Source organism: Anas acuta, chromosome 1, assembly GCF_963932015.1.
Source record: "Anas acuta chromosome 1, bAnaAcu1.1, whole genome shotgun sequence".
NCBI classification, from domain to species: Eukaryota; Metazoa; Chordata; class Aves; order Anseriformes; family Anatidae; genus Anas; species Anas acuta.
This window is the reverse complement of record NC_088979.1, coordinates 89,816,941-89,838,376: the sequence shown is the minus strand read 5'-3', so window position 1 is coordinate 89,838,376 and position 21,436 is coordinate 89,816,941. Positions and strand designations below refer to the sequence as shown.

At 36.6% G+C, this 21,436-nt stretch overlaps 1 protein-coding gene across 3 annotated transcripts in view; it reads left to right on the top strand.

The window, feature by feature from the left end:
• The window catches only part of POLA1 (DNA polymerase alpha 1, catalytic subunit), a 198,880-nt gene that overhangs the window by 90,253 nt on the left and 87,191 nt on the right, over nt 1-21,436 (top strand). Inside the window, exon 35 of one of the 3 annotated variants that reach the window (XM_068687025.1) lies at nt 31-258. The exons of the other annotated variants lie outside the window; for them this stretch is intronic. Coding sequence (XP_068543126.1) covers nt 31-63 — 33 coding nt within the window. The 3' untranslated portion in view covers nt 64-258. Of the gene's footprint in view, nt 1-30; nt 259-21,436 lie in introns of those variants that run through there. 3 annotated transcript variants of the gene reach the window in all.

Sequence of the window (21,436 nt, the reverse complement as noted above, 5' to 3'; positions counted from 1 at the left end):
TAATATATTTTTTTTCTTTTATCTGTTTAGGAATGTTGCGTGTTGTTTCCCCTACTCTATTGAAATGCCTTCATATGTAGCTGTTTAAATTTAGGGGGGGAGTGCCATCAAATCTAAAAGTGGAAAATCTATTTTCCCTTTTTGGCGTGTAGAGGTTAATAAATATAATGGCGATGTACTTCTTTCCTTCAAGAAGATGCAAATGTAAGTGCACAAATAGAATTTTGTAAGCCTGCTGCAATCTCATTGTTTTTGTAAATTATTCGCCTCTATTTTTTGTTCCTTCAATCACTTTTCCCCATTAAACATTGAAATATTTTATATCTGCCTTCCAAAACTTATCTGCCTTTGCTTCAGTATCAGTGGATTTCTTAATAGTATTAACAATATCAATGTTGATAATCTTATTTCTAATTGTAAATACATCTAAAAAATGACAGGCAAAGATTTTACTTCTTTTCAGAAATGCATTATTCTATGAAAAATTGATTCTGTTGTGTGGTGTGGTTGTTTTTTTTTAATTCTGCTTCAGAAGAGCAAATAGATGAAAAGAGAGAAACGCTAGCTAATCTAAATTGGGAAATGAAGAGGGCTTTTTTAAGCATGAAAATTTCATCATCTTGTCAGCTGGCAGAATGCCTGCTGTGTGGATTCACAAAGGCTAAGAATTACACTTTCATGAAATTTTCCTCACTAACTGCCCTGGTTAATTTGAAAGATAACCCACTGTTCTAATTCATTCCTCAATTGGGCGGTGCAGGTTTTATCTTTGATCTGACAAAGCATTTGTGTTAATCGTTTTGGCCCTCTACTAGACACTCTTGGGATTGTGCTTTTACAATAAATGTGTCTGTGATAGCTCTTTAGTCTATTATACTTACAATAGATCCATAGAACTGGTAATTAATTCTGTACTGCTTTGGAAATGGGGAAGAATAGGTGTAGCTCTGTCAAGTGCTGCTGGGAAGTTTGTTTAGCTAGTTCATTTTTGAAGTGTTACCCTCAGCCATCAATGAAACATCCATGCTTGGAGAATGGCTGAAGGCTGAAATACACAAGCATAAATGGAAAAAGTGACCAACTTCTGTGCCTGAGAGCTGCATTTAATTTTTAGTAGAGGATCTAATTATGTGATGCAAACTGGTTTAGGTTTCCCTCTGAAATATTCAAGTATTTGTTTTGAGCATTTGGTAAATAAACACCAACTCTTAGATCCTCTTTAAAAAAAAAAAACACTATAGAAATCAGTATTCATATCCATAAAAAAGAATCCCTTGTCATTCACTTGTTGAGGTGTTAGTTTTGCCAAGGGAAAAGAACTGAATAAAAACCCAAAAACATATTGTATATACCACTTGAGCAGTATCAAAATCCATACTGACCTGGTTAGACTCCTAAGACATAGTCCTTGAAGCTACAAGTTTTTATCTGGTTTGTAAATATGCATTTGTGGTATTAATAGTGATATATTTGTAGGCTAAAGTCTGTATACTGTTTCAAGCGTATGGCATCTTTAGATCTGTTTATGTTTTTCAAACTGCGTAAGATGATGCAAACCCTAAAAGTGTTCTTCTTCAAAAAAAAATACTGGGAAAATCTTAGTCCAACCTGTATTGCACAGTTTTTATTTTTACAGTCTTTCTACTGGACCACTCTAACCCACAGACAGAAGTGAGTTTGAAGGCTATTGAACACTGCTAAATAACTTTATGCTGTTCAGCTGCGAAAATTCAGTGTTCAATAGCCCTCAAAATTTCTCATTTCTTACCTGTGGTGGGGTGGTCTACTGCTTGCACATTAGGTCGCAATATAAAAGCATGTTAGTACACTTGTTCGAGATCCTTGAATTATTAGTTTATATATGTATTTTTTCCCATTTTGATTATTTGTATATATGTATTTGGCTTTTGTTTTAGTATTTTATGCGCTTAAAAAGCAAAAGAGTTATAAACAGGACGATATTGTAAGAGGCAATGGCATTCACAGGTTTGGGGATAGCATGGCATATTCGCTTAAGAGAACAAAGATGACAGGGCTCGTTGTGAACCTGGAATCTCCCACACTGCAATCATGTGTATTGCCAACAACCCACAGGTGTACACCACATGAACAGGTGAAAATGTGATTGTAGATGATGGTGATGACTTCTGTAATCATGCTCTTGCAACAGTCATGGATTGAAAGCCTTTCTTCATTTGGTGGGTGGGTTGGGGTAAGAAGATTCTTTGGAGTGAGGGACTAGTGCTAAGTAGTGGCAATAGTACAATATTTTAAATTTTATTATGCTTATAGTACTAGGAGTATATGGACATGTGTTGAGGAGAACGTAGAGCCAGAAAACAGAAGGAATCGTGACACCAATTGATGTGGTAGACACAATCAGCTAGCTAGAAGCTGCCGTCCAATTAACTCCAATGATTATTTTGGGAGTTCTTCCTGTTTGTATGTGAATGGATTTCTGAGCCTTTTCCAAGCTTGAAATTGTATCGCTGTCGTTTTAGTTTATACATACAGAAACAGAGACATTTATTTTTGGTACTGAAAGCTTCCAAGTCAAGGCAGAATAGAAAGCAATTGGAGTGAATGATCAAAGATGAATGTGATTCCATGCACAGTTTATTGGGGACCCGAGAGAGGGAAGGGGAAGGGAAGCTGGCATCAGATTCTCAGGAGTTTTCTCTTCTCCTCTGCTATAGCATTTTCTGATTCTTATCTCAATTGAAGTTGACAGATGGGTCATAGGTTGAATCATGTTTTGGTTAACCAGGAGAAAGTTAGAAATATCTTGATTATTGAACAGAGCGGTCACTAAGTGAAAGCGTTATGTATCTGTCTTTGCTGACATAGTTTACACCTACCAAATAATGAAAGATAACCCTTTGGTCACCATGTATAGGGCATTTTGGGGATGAGCAAGCAGTTATTTGTCACAGCACTCGTGGCATCTATTAACTGGGATTGATTCGCTATTACTGCAACTTCTGCCCTGTAAAGGAATTGTTTGTTTTAGACTTGCAGCATCAATATGATTTTTAGTGAAGTGTTTCAAAGTAATGATCGATACGCCTTTACAAAAGGTTTAACTCTCTTCATTGGATTTTACTAGCCATGATGGACATGCATCCATCTCTCCGATGGCAGAGTGAAACTGAGTGCAACTCCCTGCACTCAGAATTTCAGCCACTGCCAATGAGTGAACATGAGCCAAGGAGCAGTTATCTGTCTGCTGTTGATTCTTTCTAGTGCTTAGTCTGAAATCAGGTACCTTGCCAGACAAGACTCTTGATGATTCTGGATATATGTCTCTGCTAACTGTAGAAAATGCTCCCCAGGTTAGCCACAGCATGGATGAGGTCCTGAGAAATGCAGATTACCTCAACAGAGTAAAACCAACTTTGTAATTTCCTCTCTAGGTAGATCACAGGAATGTAGGGGTTTATTATCACAATAATTTATCTGTTTAGGCTTATAAATGGTAATAATGTGAAGATCACGTTACAGGAAATGTGCCCATAGGTAAATGTGGTCATGGTTATGATTGCCACCAAGTGTGTAATGTTTACCTAGGTGATTGAATCACTTCTCTAATAACAAGATGTTTCTGTCTTCAAAGGATTACAGAAAGTTCTGTCTCTGAAGGTGCTCTGTTGGAACCAATCTGTCACTCCAGTAGAAACAAGGATGAATTCGGGTAGCACTTGGGAAGCTTGTTTGTGCTGTGATAAAGTGTTACGGTTGCAACTCTCCGATCTAGCTTTAAGCTGAGTGCAAAGTAGTGTAGCTTTGGTCTACCAACAGCAATGCTTGTTATGAGATTCTGTAGCCCAGAACTTAAAATGTTGGGCGAATCCGTGTAGCCTATTGAGAGGTCTGCCAGAATTACATTACGAATAGTGCCTGAGCAAACTACTTTAAGAGTGAGTGATTAAGCCCTTCTTTAAACACCTTGGATTGACAGAAATGTTAGGATGCTACATAGATTATAGGATTCACTTCTTCTGAGACTACACTAACAAGATATCATGAATCAAAAGAGGATTCATAACAAGTCACTGGTCTCGTAAAGATCAGTGTTGTTCTTTCTCCTTTTGACAGTAGTTTTAGAGATGGATATTTTCAATCTGTTGAGATTTTTTTGTTGCTTTTAATTTAAGTTTACATGCGATTTTGGATCGTCCCACTAGTTTCAAGTTAGAGACAATACAATAAATCGAAGTCCAGATAAATACAGATAAGGCTTAAAGTAAGTCTTAAAACCACCCGTTCTCATGTAATTTTGATATAGGTAGTACATTATATAAATTTAGGACAACAAATATCAAAGAACAGATTGTCTGAAAAATTAACTTCTGTTACTAGAGAATGCACTATAGCCAGCTTGCTGGGAGGTAAGAAAAAGGATTCTCTACTATCTCGAATACGTGATACTGGTTGATACATGCTTAATTGGCGGTTCTTACAGTGCTCAAGCATCTTGCGTCTTTCCAGAGAAACAAAGGTAAAATCCGAAGCTGAAGAGACCGTGTTTTCACTGGACATGGTTCTTCTCACAAGGACAAGTTTATTTGGCATGTGTGACCTAAAAATGTTGTGGTAATCAGAAATGTTGTTTTAGGAGTTCTATTAATAATTCAGAAATCCGTAGTCCAACACTGATTTTAGAAAAAAAAATATCTTATATTTAACCCGTTGTTTGAAAAGTAAAACTGAAGTGGGTCTATCTATGGTAATTCAGAGTTGAGTGACATATGAAAAGAACAGAATATGGACAATTATATAATAATTGTATGAATTCTAAGTTGCCTGTCTTAAAGTATCTTAGTCTTTATTATGAACCTGCCTTCAATTTTAAAAGAAAGATTGAAGTATTTTTTAGTATTTGGGAAACTGAACTATTTTTGGTGCAGAGTATGCCTTCTTTTCTAAACATGTTGTTGTTGCTGTCTTTCATAGTCCACATCCCTGAAAATTATTGAGTAACAAAGTAATGGAGATAGGAGGTGGGAAAAGGCACATCAGAAGTTTCAGCTGTGTTTTCTTCAGCGTGCTTTTCTTTGGCATTGTGGGGATGGGTCTTGTAGGTATTTGTTTTCCACTCTTAGCTGATGAAGAATTTATTTCCATCTTCTGGTTTAAAGCAGTTAAATTTGTCAGCAAATATTTCCAGTAACTTTTAGCCACAGCTCTACTTCTTGGTAAATTAATCTTAATTAAACAAGGTGTTCCTCAGTGGAAGTGACTTCAGTATTTGAAATCTCATCACATACAAGCTGTGTAGTTTGAGGGCTATTTCAAAAACTTTAGCTATTTAAACGAAGTTGAAACTATTTAGTGCTTGGTGCTATTTTAGTATTTGGTGCTTAAGAGAAACTGGATGAATATGTAGGCATTCAAGGACTGAACATATCAAGTGTGTAGTTCAGACTTACTAGCTTGGTTCTGGAAGTGAGTTGTATGTGAACCAACTTCAGAGCAAGGAGGAAGCACAGCTGAGCTTAAACCTCTCTTTCTGTGCTTTCATTCATGTACTTTGGGATGGGGAAGGCAACCCCTTTCCTGAATGAGACCTCTAGGGATTTAATCATTTTTCTTTTACAGCAGCCAAGAGAAATCTGAGGTATAATGCAACAAATTGTCTATAACAGTTTTTAGCGTTGGAGATGCCAGCGTGCCTTGTACGGTGGCATTTGTTGCTCCTCTTGCCTCATGAAAGCTGTACTTCTCCACGTTTGTTTGAGAGAGATGCTTAAGAGCTGATGAAGTTTTGGATCAGCTGAAATGAAAAAAAAAAAAAGATGCTACTACATTTTAAATGAGAATATTTCCATCTGCAGTAAGAAATGTCAAAATGACTTCATAAAAGGGTTTTGCATTTGCTTCACAGTGCCTTGCTCAGAAGTCAAGGTCTTGTAAGTGCTACAGTCTCCACTTTTTGCAGTGTCAGAATATCCTTCAGTGGATACATAAAAATTATTTTTTAATTATTTTAATCCCCAAGCATTAAGAAAATAAGTGCTTTCAATGACTGCTTTGGGAGATGGTATAATTTGAGTGCAAAACCTTATTCCAAGATGTAGTCAGATAGTCAAGCTGTACAAAACAGGCATTGGTCCATACGTAGCATCAGGCATGTAGGTATTTAAGGATCCTTCAAGCTCAGCAGCCAGGCTGGCTAGATGTGTTCAGATCATTTTCATTAAATGGATGGACTTTACCACTACTTTCTTAGTGAACTGTAAACATTAATTACTCTATTATTTTTATTCATGTGAGCATGTTTTTGTACTGTCTTTTTTGTAAATTGAGCCTGGAGAATTGGCAACTTTGCCTGTGCTTTAGTCCTGTGCATTCTGTGACGGCATACTGGCTTAAAGGCCCTTTTATTGCTAAAGATGAACCTCCCCTCCCTCTTTTCATGCCATGTGGAAGATTATTGTCTCTTCAGTCTGCCCACAGCTGCAGCATCCTATAGTAGGAAAAAAAAAGAGCTGTGCAGTCCTGCTAAAACTGTTACAGCAGCTAATGACAAAGACTATTGTCTTTTTCATTTTCTTTCATCTGAAGATTTTCAGCTATCCAAGTATCTTCAGCCTAGTGATTGTGTTAGGCTTTGAATCCACAAGTATAGAAAAGCATTTCTGAGGTTTTCCAAAGGTATGTTAGGTTTCTGAATAAAAAGTAAGACTTCACAAAATTTGAAAAGTAGAGGTTTTCCTTTTCTCATGAACAAAATCATTACTTTCTTAAGGGGCGTCTACAAGAGAGGCATCAGGTCCATGTTACTATCAGATCTCCAGATAAAAATGTTTATCCAGTGGCTGAACTCATACTCTACAAAAATAAATTAAAAAAAAAAATTAGAGCTCTAGCAGATACTCTAAATGTCTTGAATCTTTATCTCGAACCTCCTGTAGAATGGTATAAACAAGATGTTGGTGGAGATTTTTTTTTTTTTCTGGATTAGAAAACATTACTTTTTGTTTTGTCTTTTTCTTTATTGGTGGCTACAGGTCAAATGTGGAAAACAAGGAAGTACGAACTCCCAAACTGGTTTCTTTAACTAACCTGCACGCTCAACAACAATATCATCCAAGAGATTCATTTAATTGGTGTCTTTTCTTATGTTTTTTCCTTTATCACTTGTCTCATCTGTCTTTGAAGATTATAAACATACATGTGTAAAAGAGAATTTTTTTTTCTAATAACTAGCTTTCCTTTCCTAATGAAATTATAGTCAACATAGCAATATTCTTCATTTCCCCCCCCCCATTTGGAAATTTCTTTACTGATGTCTTCAGTGTGGATTACGTATATTTTTAATATATTTTTTTCAGATTATTTGCATTAGCAACACTTATTTCTGCTCTCTGTCAAGGATGTGAAGGTTTTATCATTGTGCATATTTTACAGTCGGTATGTCTTAATGATTGTTTAAATATTTAGAAGTTACTGGATTTAGAAGAATTATCTGAAAGGACAAAATAGGAGGTGGAGTCAAGTGGAAGTGTATCCTCATCAACTCTGCAGTCAGCCCCCATTCCTTTGAGTGCAAGGCAACCCAGCTGTGAGGATTGCTGGCCACACTCTCATCAGAGAGAGAGAGAAAATTAGCAAGACAAAATTCCTCTCTATCAATCCTATCTTTACACAAATTCAGACTTCTGAGCTTCCATACGTGAGAGTGTAACTTAATTTCCAAATTACATGATGAAAGCACATCTGTCCCAAAATTAATACCTCTTGAGAATATCATAATTGTATATACTGAAAATAATTAGTATCTGTAATTTGCAAGTCATAAATGTCTAATTTTTAGCGAAGTTGTTTGTTTCCATTTAAGATAAATTCTCAATTTAATATCCAAAGCAACATTCGTCTATACTACAAAGGAGCAGAATTGTTTAAAAACAGAGAACCCCCTCACCCCTCAAAAATACAAAGAAACAAAATGGGATATACCGGATTTTGTTGTAGAAAATCACATTATGTTTTTCTAAGAACATTGTAATTCTTGTAATAATTGTTACTGGATAATGCCTATTTTTTTCTCATATTAAAGCAATTCATGCTGGATGGTCTTGCAATGGAACTAGCAGATACCAAGCTACCCATTCATATGACCACCTGTCAAGCAGAGAGGTTGAATTTAAAATTTGAATTTGGTGGAATTTCTCTGTGTATGTGTCTGTTTATATATTTGCATGAGTATGAATAAAGGCAATAAGATTAATATGGCTATTTAGACACTAGATTGTCTTCCAGTAGTTCATGCAGTGTTGAGATGCTTTTTCACACAATTCTTTGTTATTTGCATGTTTTTTGAAGGAAGCAATTAATCAAATTCTCCCTCCCTCCTACTGCTTTCTACCTCTTTCTTCTTGCAACAAGGGATCAGCATTTATACTCTCTTGTTCCTTTAATGGGGCAGCTTTTTGGGACCACCTTGTTAGGTATTTTTTTTTTTGTTGTTTTTAACACAATCAATGAAGTAGCAATAATGGAGTAAACTAAATTGTGATATGGTTCTTGAGAGAGTTTCCTGGTTGATTAAACATAAGGTAGTTTTAATATCAAATGCTTCTGCTCCTTCGCCAACCCAACAAGTGGAAGAGACTGAGATGCCTTATGGGAAATTCATAAAAATTCTCTATGATCTGCATGTCTTTGGAGACTACCAAACAAAAACAAGTCATGCATTGTAAGGACTTAATAAAATAAGTAATTATATAAAATAGAATCTGCCAAGAAATGGTCAGGTATTACCCCCAACATCATATTTTTGACATTTTCTGGTGAGTACCATTTGTTAGAGGCTTCATGAGGCTAGTGCCATTCAGTAATCAGGTGTCATACAGGAAAACCCTGAGTAATAAATACTTATTTAAGGAGCATCTGAGATTGCGGTGAGAATAAGGAAAATGATCTAGGAACAATTACAAGCTTTCATAGTGAGAAGCACATTTAATTTCTATGTAAATTAAATAAGTGCCTTTCTTTCTAGACACAGATCTTCGCTTGAGAGGAGCCAGCATCATAACCACAACTAGTATCATAACCAAGGCTAGGGAAATGTCAGTACCGTAGCCACAGACTCCATCTCATATAAATTATAGGTGAGTTCTTTTTTCAGAAGAAAGGCATTTAGACACACTTTTTTCACTTCCTTCCTCCCCTATCATCTTAATTGCTGGTAACTCTTTAGTTACAACATTTTCTGCTTTTTTATCTATTAGTGATAAGACACTAAACTGCGTGGAAGGCATCAGATATGATATAGTGCTAGCAAGCTTTTAGAAACTGTGTTACAATAGGAAAGATTTTCAGAGTCAAAAACAGGCAGAATGACATCCTTACGGTAGTGAAAGGCAAAAAGTAAGATGGAGTTCTCCTACTATGATACTTCAGATTATTATTTTTTTTTTCTAACAGACTTCATATCTGTGTTTAGGACATTCCAATTGTGTTTAAATAACTATATTAACAAAGGAGTTTTTTTTTTTTATCTCTAAGTGGTTTGGAACTCTTAGGGCAGTACTATGGCTATGCAAAATGACGTAACCCCTTCAACTTCAGAACTGATGGGTTGGATCCTTGTTTTACTTACGAGAATGCGATGGGATAGATGTTTGGTAAATGACATTTCTAGTTTTTAGAAACATAAACGTAAGTGTGCTTCAATTTTCCCCTGTCATTTGAGGATTGTATAACAAAAACTGGGGAAGAAGATATCTACTACAGGAAGTGCAACAAGAATCTAGTTTTGATGCTGGAAGTATTAAGGCTTAATGTCCATCCATCTGTCTTTAAGCAGTTCCTGTAACTTTTCAGTTGCTGTTATTAATCTTCAACTATCTTCATCACTTACCTGAATGAAAATAGATAGCACCTGGAATAATACAAAAAAATCTGTCCTCCACAGAGAAAAGTAAGTTTCGTATTTCTCAGATGGGAGCAAAACTACCTGTAGATATCCTCATGCAGCAGAGGAAGAGATTAGCATTCTGTACTGACTGAGCAGAGAAACTTTCTTAGGCATCAAAATCATAGTGCAGTAGAGGTGTTATCCAGGTACTAAGCTTTTTTGGCTTCTATTGGGGTTGTTTTTGTGAGGGGAAAAAAACAAACACCAAATACAAGTGTATTTATTGGGTGAGAAACAGCCTGAAGAGGGACAGAGCTGTATTTTTATTTAATTTTTTTTTTAAGAGAACAATGTTAGTTTAGGACTAATCTAAGTGCCTAATAATCAACTGTCCTTGAACATTTAATGAAATCTAGAAATACTATTTCATTATTATAGATAATACTTACAAACATTTTAATTTTAAGACTCATCAAAAGAAAAGCAGGTGAATAATTCTTCCACCTGCTTGGAAAGTTAGGAAGTTACTGGGAAGTGGTTAAGTGAGAGAAAATCTCTCCTAATTTCCACTGTATCTAGACTTGTTCTTGCACTGGGGAAGGAAAGTCATAGAACCACAGAATGGTTGGGGTTGGAAGGGACCTTAAAGATGACCTGGTCCCCTAGGCAGGGACACCTCCCACCAGCCCAGGTTGCCTAAAGTCCCATCCAACCTGGCCTTGAACACCTCCAGGGATGGGGCAGCCACAGCTTCTCTGGGCAACCTGTGCCAGTGCCTCACCACCCTCTGAGTGAAGAATTTCCTCCTTATATGTAATCTAAATCTATCCTCTTTTAGTTTAAAGCTATTAATGTAAATTTGTTTTCTTCTATGAGGCTGTTCCTAATACTCAGATGTTAGCATCTGTGGAAGGTGGTCTTATAGAGGAGTTATTTTTGTTGTGTTGCCTAAAAAGAGAATGTAGTCCTTGCTTCTTTACATTTTAGTGCAAAGTTGTGTTAGTGCTATCAGTTTATAAAAGCTCTGCTACTTCTTCAGAGAGCCTTGGGGCCATCCTCTGATGTTTAATTGCTTTTAAATCTTTCACAAGAGAAAGATAAGAATGTGCTTTCCTTGAACTTAACAGTTTGGGCAATTTTCTGTAATCCAGTAAATACAAATTGTACCCTGATTATCCATCTATGTCTGTCAAGCAAATTTTAATGGATGAATGAGTGAGTCAAATCCTATGCATGGAAATATACGAATGTGCAAAATACGAGTCTAATTACAAGGCTGCTAAATTTACACAAGGTCAGGTAAACAAGGCACTGTGTAATGATTATTAATTGTTAATAACGCCTTTGGGAAAACACGTTTCTGCTCTCAACACCTTACATTTTTGCCTTTTCAGTTATATTAAACAGCCAAATTGATCAGCTATTAGAAAAAACAAAATACGTTTTTCTCCCATTTTTCTTCTACCCCACATCTGTAATTGTTTATTAGTTACTTCTGAGTAGTGGGAAGGATAATGTGCATCTTTACTACTGTTCTAAAAAACAAAACAAAACAAAAAAACACAACAGAACTGTTGAACGTGCTTTTAAAGTTTACAGTAAAAATATTGTGAAAAGATTTATTAACTGATAACATTTTTCCTCTTCAGCAAGAGCATACAAATTCCTACAATCTCTTGTCCTATGTGATGAACAAGTCATTTCTTGCTTTCTGTAGCACTGCCTGAATCATAAAGAACACATTCTGAAAACGAAACAGGTTTAAACCTCACGAGGAAACAAATACTCTGATGTAAATATTGAGAAAAATGTTCAAGTGCTGTTTGTTAGGGCATTCCCTCCCCAAACTGAAAAAGTATTAACTTATGAAAAAACAAGTTTTATTTAAGAAAGGGATTTGCCTCGTTATGATCCAACATTAGCCAGATCCTTCATGATTCAAGGAATTCCATCAAAGACTTCTATTTAACAGAATTTTCTGCAGGAGATGCAAGTTCCTAGGTAGTGGCTAACTTTTTGGATAAAACAGAAGTATTTTCACCTGTATGAATGCCCAAGTCTTCTGCAGATGGAGCTTCTGAATGACACTTAGTGGTAAGCAGCTCCAAGGGCTATTTTATAGCGTTCAAGATGTTTCTGTTCACTGCTGTGATTTTTGTCATCTTTTCAGCTTCACTGAAATTCTATTTTGAATTGCAAAGAAGGGTAAACAAAACAACAAGTTTATCTGTATACCTCATTGTCTGCATTTCTAAGCTTTCTCTTTTCAACTCCTGTTTTCCTTGACTGTCGTTTGCTCTCCTTTTATTTCTGTTTTGCCACGATAGTGGTGGCAGAGCTAAATATCAGTGGGCACTGAAATTGATGCGAGCTGTGGTTTTTCTGGGTACACGAAGGCTGCAGCTATTTATCAAAGTCCTTTTCATCTGCTTTCTCGATATTCAAGTGTAGTATTTTCTTTTCCTAGTACTGTAAAGAACTGGGATTGTTCCCAATACTGCAGGTGACTGTATTTAAACTTATTGCAGCTACTCTATTGAAAATATATCAGATTCTGATAAGCCTGAGAATTTTTAATAAAAATCTTTCAACTATTCAAAACTTACCTTTTTTGATACATATTTTTACTTCCTGTAACATGCTTGTGCTCCCTCTGAGGCTGCTCTTCTTTATTTTCAAATATTAGTACACAGTGATGGTATTTCACTGTATCTGGTGTGTTTGTAACCACTAAAAAAAATTATTGTAGCATATTTTTTTTTTATATCTATAGAGCATTTTTTTTTGTTCCTGTTCTTTGCATTGGTTTCTTTTATCTGTTTTTAGTGATGTACCCAAGATTGTAGATAGCATTTCAAGCAAGGTCTCTCCACTGGTTTTATACAGAGAAATGATTACTTCTAGTCCTTTGTTCATTTTTTTCTGCTTCTTTCTTCTTATTCACTTTTCCTTTTGATTAGTGTATTATTTTAGCATAATTTTTGCCTTTCAGCTTCAGTCTCTCACTGTGAGCTAACATTTATCATTCTCACATCCCTCCTCTCTCCCTCCCTCCCTTCCTCCCTGCCTTCCTTTCCAATATGGCCAATGCTGTCCTTGCTGGTTTTATATTTATGCTCTTTTATAACTTTGAATTTGTCTATTACATTTCTGAATTTCTGGTTTCCCACTCTTGCAAGAACCTCTCCAATTTGTGTGTAACGGTTACCTAAACAGTTTCCACTGTTGAAGTTCTTGGCTCTTAGCAGAAAACCTGGGTGGTAAAAAGCCTGACAAGCTGAGCAGAGCCTAAACTTTTCCATTTTCTAACAAGAGGAGCTCTCAATTCCAGTATGAATTATTTGTCTTCTCTCCTACGTCAGCGGTGAAGCCAGTCTGGATTCTTGCTAGCAAATTGAGTTTGTTTGGGTCAAGTTGACCTTGGTCTGAGATCACAGAAGTTTTATTGTTTTGGGTTTTTGCAGACATCTAATTCTTTTTTAATATTTCTCTTTCATAAAGTGAAACTAGTATTAGTAGGTACTCTCCATTTAACTAAACTTTGTTGCTTTTATATATATATATATATATATAAATGATCACTCTTCTCATTATTTGTTAAAGTACCTTTGAATGTTCACATATCCCAAAGGCCATTTGGTAATTTAGAATTGTTCTTTATTTTTACAACTCGGGGGCTCCAAAGAAAATAAAATACACCTGGATAATTTGATAATTCTCAGACCAGGCCTGGTCAAAGCAATTTCTGCTGCCATTTGGATTTTGGAGTTTGGGTGAATTTTGTTGACTTAGTTTGGTCAAGTGAAGGTAGGAGGTCTATTGTTACTGATTTTTCCTTTCATTTTATCCCCTTCCAACTTTTATGCATATTGATAAGTTCGGTCTGTTTTGCAAACACTTACTAATGCTATAATGCGTTTTCCCATATCTCCCTTCTCAAATTTTTACCGTTATTGATTGAAGATTCAATTGAGAAATGTGTTTAGAACCCTGCTTTCTGTGGTAATCATAGAAGTCAGTGGGAAGACAAGAAAATTGTATTGAAAGAAATTGTGTGCGTGTGTGTTTTGTGTTTCAGCATAGATTATCTCTGCCAAAATAATAGCTGTCATTTTGTTCTTGTTATATTAGTGGCCTGTAGCTTACTACTACCCCTTTTGCCTTGCTTTTGTCCATTTGTCTATTTGTGAGTAGAAAAAAATTTTGTGAAGGGCCATAATTTGGGGGCTTTATTATGCTAATAAAATCAATATTTTGTTATCTGCTTAAATTAAGTATTCCAAGATGGTGACCCCACTCTACCCCAGTATCAAAGCCGCAGACCTTAACATTCAGTGACTTTGAAACTTGAGTTCTGTTTAGAATTTCATGTCATGCCTGTCGCAGGAGAAAAAGATGGAAAATGTATACGCTGAGCCTATAGGACTTCCTGCAGTGCTTATTAATCCTTTATGGATCATTTGAAATGTTTCTAGTTTATTTAAGCTTTGCTGCTTGTATCAGATTGTTCCTGCAAAAAAAAGGAAAAAGTGATCATGCTTTGAATTTTTAAAAATGATCTCACTTTCAAGCAAAAGCACTTTTATGCTCCATTAGAGTTGAATTTGCCAAACTCTTACATCGCATTAACGCAAGCTTTACTGGATAGATAAACGTGTTGTTCAAAGACTGACTCCAACTTTACCAAACTGCATATTAAGATTTTGTCTTCTTGCAATTTTGGTCTGGAATATCTTCTTCATGCAAATAAAGGGAGAGAGATGAACTTCTTTCATTAAGAAACCGTATAGTTCAGCTTTAATCTTTTAAAACGAAGTATAAAAGAGGAAAATCAAATTGAATAGTTCAGCGTAAGACTAAAGAGTCTGGTAGAACTGAGGAGTATGCCATCTTCTGTCAAGAAGCATTCAAAATTTATATATTATATAAATTAAATAAATGGGGCTCTGCTTTTTGTATTTTGCCGCTGTTTTAAAATAGTTGATAGAGTTGTAGAATAAATGCATTTGATTTCTAGCTTATATGTTTATATATATAAAAAAGCTCTGCATCTGCAGGCAGGAAATGAAAACTGGGTAACCTTATCTTGGTGGCAAATTAAGGTCTAGTTCACAAATGGCATCCACTCGCACAGGGTTAGAGCTTGCCATTGCATTCACTGCAATTCTCAGGAATACTGAGGCCAGCAGATCCCTTTGCAGGGCTGGTCTGAAGGTTGAAGCACCCATGTTCTCCATTTTCTGGTGTCCCTTCCTCTCAAAATATATTTGTATTTGTTTATTTCATGACTAGGGTTTATTGGTTGTTGTGTTGTCATTGTAAGTACCACTCTTAGGGAACTTTTAAACTGTTGTTTGTCAATGATACCAAGATCTTTATAATAACGACTAGTATTTTTATAATACAGACTTCATAAACATCTGCTACTTGTACTACTTCCACAACGTTTGAATATGCTGTCTGCTCAGAGTAGTGTTTTTCAGGCATGGTTTATATGAAGTTTCTGCCTTAGAAATCAATAACTTCACAGAAAAATTGAAAATTATTTTGCATTAGTCTCCAGAAAGTCTGTTCTTAGAAGTCACATTCAGTAGTAGATTTTGGCTTATTTCTTCAGTTTATCTCATATGTTTTATAACATGGGAGAATAGGTTGATATCAATATGAATTAAAAACACTTTTTAAATATCTTTATGCTTTTACAAAGTGCTTATTACCATAGTAACTGAGGGAGTGTATTAAGTTAGTATATTTTTTAAAAAATGTTTCTAAAACATAAAGAGCATACAGAAGCCACAGGCTTCCTGAGTGCCCATTACCAATACAGGATCTGTGTGTGTGCTCGTTATTCCGTTAAAAAAGAAAAAACAACACCAACAACACAACAGAGGAAATAAAGAAAGTGAAACTGATGCCTTATCAACTTAAACTTTCACATACTTTTGTTTTATGAGGTATGCAGTCTGACTTCAATTTCACTTAGGGTAACAATTGAAAAAATATTTTTTCCCTGAAAATGTTAACTAAATAATCTTAATTGTTCCTAGTCCTTTTCTTTTAATTTTCTTGCCCACCTTTCCTATGCACTGACCTTTCTCGTTTGTCTCTCTTGCTGTCTTCTCAAGCCTTAATAAGGTCACAACACCTGAGGTATGCCAAGGCTAATATAAAAGAAAAAAACAAACATCAAAACACTCTTATGTTATATTAAGAGTACTGTCACATGATGCAAGTTCCTGACTTAGAGTAGACATGTCTAGTATAAGGTAGGTTTTTGAAGGGAGAAAAAGATTTAATTCATAAAGATCAGAGGTTACTAATACTGAGTCAAAGTAAATTATTCTTTTTTTTTTTTTTTTTTTTTTTTTTTTTTTTTTTTTTTTTAAAGAAAGTATGGTAAGAGGGATCATTGCAGATGTTTCCATTTTGCTGTAGATTGCTCTTTCTAAAGAGAATTGTCTTCACTGAGTCATCTGTTGGTATAGATGAGTGGTATAGCAGTCTTTCCCTGCAATACTTATGCAACAGAGTTGGTTTAAGGTGGACTTTGACCTTAAGTACTTCTGGTCATGCAGAATGAGAAGAGAGATTCTACCAAAACGTTTCATGTATTCCACTGCTTTACATGAGAGACAAAATCATGGTGACCATACCAAAGGGCTTGCGGCTGATCATATGGGATGGGACTGGAGAGGGAAAGAAGAGGTGATCTACGGATGGAGGTTCTTTTGTTTCTGGTTGGGTGGTTTTGGTTTTATTCTTCCCAAACATTTCTTTCGCCCTCCTCCAACAAAATGTGCTTCTGAGGAACTGGGTGATGTTTTCTTTTAATAAATTAACATATTTCCTAAGCAATTCTCCAGTTCCCATCTGGAGCCTTAATGTTTTGTTTCTGTTTCCCCTAGCCCATATACCTGATGCCTGTGTACTATTTTGATTTTATTAATTGACTGTTTCTCTCCGAAGTAGTTCTGCCAACATCCAATACCTCTGAGTACATCTGAAAGAATTATAGTCAATTTTGGAGGCTGTAAAGAATTGGACAAACATTGGGAATTTCCTTGTTTTGCTTTTTTTCTTTTTGCTGATACCAGTCTCAGCTAACCAACACAGTTACCCGAAGTCTAGGTTAGTTTGTATCAAAGAAAAAAAAAAATCATGGCTTTCATCGTCTCTACATCTACAATAGTTACCAAACAGGTTATGATAGAATCAAAAAAGGGTGAAAGGGGCCTCAGGTGGTTGCCTAGACCAATTACTTACTCCAAGGAGGGCTGTCTTCAAAGTTAAATCCAGCCTAAAAGTTTCTTTGTACCTTGTTCAACCATGTTTTTAGTATCTCCGTGGATGGAGGTTCCACAGCTGTTCTAGTGGCTGGACCACCCTGATGGTTTAACCGAACAGACAAAATGCCCAATACCTATCATAATTCCCTTTGTTGCAGCCCAATATAATTCCCTTTGTTACCTTTTATTGTCTGAGTGTGTATCTCTGAGAATAGTCTGGCTCTTTTTTTTCTTCTGTTAGGTAGTGGAAGATGTCTTGTCAGTGCCCAATTCATCAGTCCCCAGTAATGCTGCAGGCAGTTATTCATCCCAGACTCCAGACTTTGTTTGGCATTCTTGAAATTCATGAGGTTCCTGTCGGCCTGTTTCTTGAGCTTTTCAAGGTCCCTGTGAATGAGGGACTGGCTTCGAATGTGTCAAATGCTAGACCCAAGCTGGTATTCTGTTGCTTAACATGCTGAGGATGTGTTCCACCTTACTGCCAATGCAGATGAAAATTGGCCTCAGCTTCAACTGCTAAAAAGTATCACTTGTAGCTGTCTTCTAATGGAACTTCATATCAGTGATCATAATCCATGAAGAACAGTAGTCCCACCAGTTTTAGATCCATTTTGTAAGCTGTGTATGAAATCCATATCTTTAATTTAGGTACAAGGATGCCTTGTGACCAAAGAACTATGTTAAAGTCAAGGTAATAGGAATCCACTCTTCTGCAGTCACAGGAATCAATCAAGTTGATGAGCATATCTTGCTGTTCAGAAGTCTATGCTGGCTGTTCCCAGTATCTTTTTTGTCCTTCAGGTTGCTTGGACATGGCTTCCAAGGGCTCAAGGTCCAAATTCTGCTTTTTGTCTTCTCTGAAAAAGTGTGATGTTTATCTTTCAGTCACCAGGAGCCTTGACCTGTTGAAGGTGACTTCGGAAATGCATTGACCAGCTCCCTTAGCACTCTCACATGCACACCATCTTGTCCCATGGACTTCGATGTTTCCAATATACAGATGTGCTTCTTGCCTTATTCTTCTGACGTGCTCCAGTCTCTGCCACTATGCATAAGGATCCGGGAAGCCTGAGATGAAACCTTGTTGGTAAATAGCAAGGTAAAGAAGGCCTCAAGTCCTTCAGCCATTTCTGTGCTCTTTGCCTCTGTGTTCCTTGTGCCACAGAACAGCAGGCCTGTAATTTAATTGGCTTTCCTTTCACAGCTTTTGTTGAAGAAGCTCTTTGCACACTTTGTTGATGTTAACTTCAGGTGAAGTTTGGCTTTTCCTATTTCTGTCTCTGCATGCTCAGGCAGTGTCTTTGCATTCATTCTGAGAAGCCCATCCTTGCTTCTACTTTCCATGTGCTTCCTTTTCACATTTGAGCTCAGGGGGCACTTGTTCACCCATACTGGTTTTTCTGCTTGACTTGCTGTGCATTGGAGTGAACTCTTCCTTGTTCTGGAGAGGTTGTCCTTGAAGATGTTCCAGGTTTTCTGGGTTCTTTTGCTCTTTCAGAGCAGCCTCTCATGAGATCCTGCCAAGCAGATCCCTGAAAAAGCTGAAATCCCTTCTCTTGCAGTCCAGAATTCTAATTTCTCTTGTGTACTTCTTTCAGGACCTTAAACTCCACCATCTAAAACCCATTTGAGCTAACGATACCATTGATGTTCACATACCTTATCAGTTCTTCATTTTCAGTAACTCCAGCTGAGTGTCTCCTTTATTCAGTTTCTTATTCAGCCATCAAGAAACTGTTTTCAAAACATTCCAGAAATCTCTAGGATTGCTTGTGGCATACTGCTTGTCCCTTCCAACATGTTTAAAATCCCCTGTGAGAGCTAAGGGCTGTGATCATGGGATATCCTAGGTATATAACAAATTTTTCATCTTTTTCCACTTCCTGATGAGGTGGACTGTAGCAGATGCCCACCTCAGTGTACTCTGTTGTTGACTCTACTCGTCTTCTCATGCCCACAAGCCGTTGACTGGCTCATAACCCACTCCAAAGAAAAGCTCAAGGCATTCAGGGTGTTCCTTTATAAAGACTGCAACTCCCTCTTCTTCCCATCCTTGGCCTGGCCTACTTGAAGATGCCATAGCTGTCCTTCACAGCACTTCATTCTGTGCTGTCCCACACACCGTATCTCCGTGAACTCAGTTCTGTGACTGCATGGACTTCTGATTCCTTCTGCTTGTTCCCTGGCTTTGGGGAGAGGCATTTAAGATGCGCTCTCAGTTGTGCTGCCTTTGAGGGGAATGTGAGAGCTTTGCCATCATGCTATCACCTGGATGTTTTCTCATGGCTGTTTGTGCCGTGAATTCTCTCCAGGCTTTGGTTACCATCCCCCAAAAATCCTGTCTTAGTCATCCTTGTTAGATTAAGAAGTTCGATGGAAGTGATACTGCTATTCTACTTCAGCAGATGGATCTTATCACTTCCCACTTTGTTCCTTTTTTACCTTTAATATTGACCCCTGGAGCACACTGCTAGTTACTGGCGTCCAGCTAGACTTTGCACCACTGATCACCACCCTCTGGGCCTGGCTGCTGAGCCAGTTTTCAGTCCACCAAGTTTTTCTATCCACCAGCCCATATTACTCCTTTTTTTTTTTTAGATGGAAGTATCTTGTGTTGCCTGCCCTTTTCTCCCCCTATACGTGTTCTTATACGTTCTGATCAAGTCACTGCTCAGGCTTCTTTTAGGATAATAGTTTGTGCTCTTAAGGTCTGTTGCTGTTGTATGTTGTTTGTTTTGTTTGTGTTTTTTTTTTTTTTCAAGGCCTTGAAATTTTGTTTATGGCTCTTTACTAGTTACTGTTCAGCTTTTAACTCTTGTTAAAAGAACTATTTGATCCAGTATCACTCTCACCAATTTATTTGAAGAAAACCACCTCAGTACTAATTCGCAGTTCTTCACTATTGAATCCCTACATCTGAGGTGTGCCTTTAGAGCTTATGTTGATTTACTTATCTACCATGACTCCTTTTCAGCTGATAATTTCTGGGATACAGTATTCCTGTTCAGTAAGTGTGAACTATAGTCTTTGTTCCCAGTGCCTAGGTTTTGTTTGACTGTACTAAAATGCATTTTGTTTGAAGTGAGTGCAGTTTGCAAAACCTATTTCCTCATGCTTATCATTATTTACTGTTCTGCTTTTGTCATCCTTAGATTTTTTCTGAATTGATTTCTCTCTTCTGCTAATCACTGATGTAAATGTTGAAGAGTATGGGTGTAGCCTTTTCTTTGTGATACATCACCAGAATCCCTCTCTATCCCATATTGACAAATGCTTACATGACTGTCATCACTTTGTGTCTCATGGACAATTGATTTTTTGAGATGCTTCAACTTTGTACCTCTTAATCCATTTCACATGTACTTTATTAACACCGTGCAATGCTAATTCTATTGTGGCATCCTCTGGAAGTAAATCAAACACCATTGAAGAGAGAAATTATAGTGCATCTGCCTTTCTGAACCAAACTTGTAATCCTATCAAAAAATGAACTTCATGTGTGGTTGATGATTGCCCTATATAAAAACATATTGACTGATGTTAATTACATTCCTGTCCTTAAATTCTTGATCGTGTAAAGTTCCTGTCAGTATTTCTGTTTTTTTTCCTTGGGTTAATGTTAGACTGATGCATACGGATAGTTGTATATATCATCCTGGTTTGCTTGTTTAACTATTTCAAGGAAAATTAGCATTTTTGTAGATAGGTGAAGCTCAGTCTTTTGAGGCAGCTCCCAGTGCTGTGAAGTCCAGCAAGCAAGAGATCTTTTTACCTCTATATACATCAAGTACAAGTAGTCATTGTATGAATGTTCTTGAGTTTTAATGGCCTATCAAGGATTATATTGCTAACAAACGCAGAGGTAGTTTTTGATTTGCTACCACACTGCTTCTGCACTCTTCCAAAATACAGGGAGAGTTAAATTTCTATTTTATTGTGCTATAAAGATTTTTCTTCACGTTATATTCTTAGTAATAGGTGGCTTAATTTTTTGTATCAGGGTTGTACTTAGAAAAGATTTATGTTGATAGCTGTCTGTTTTCAGTCTCCATTTCTTATACATGTATTTTATGTATTCCACCAACTTAAAATGTGCTTGTCATTTTCCTTACCTTACAAAAAAGGACTGTCTTGCAGCAACAAGAATATAGTTGATTGGTACTGCTCTTTTACCCATATAAAATCAGGTCATAAAACCAGTTGCTAAGTAGTCAGTCTTCTACTCCAGTCATTTAATTTTTCTTTGCCTGCCATAATGAAATTCAGAATTTCTTTCAGACAAACAATT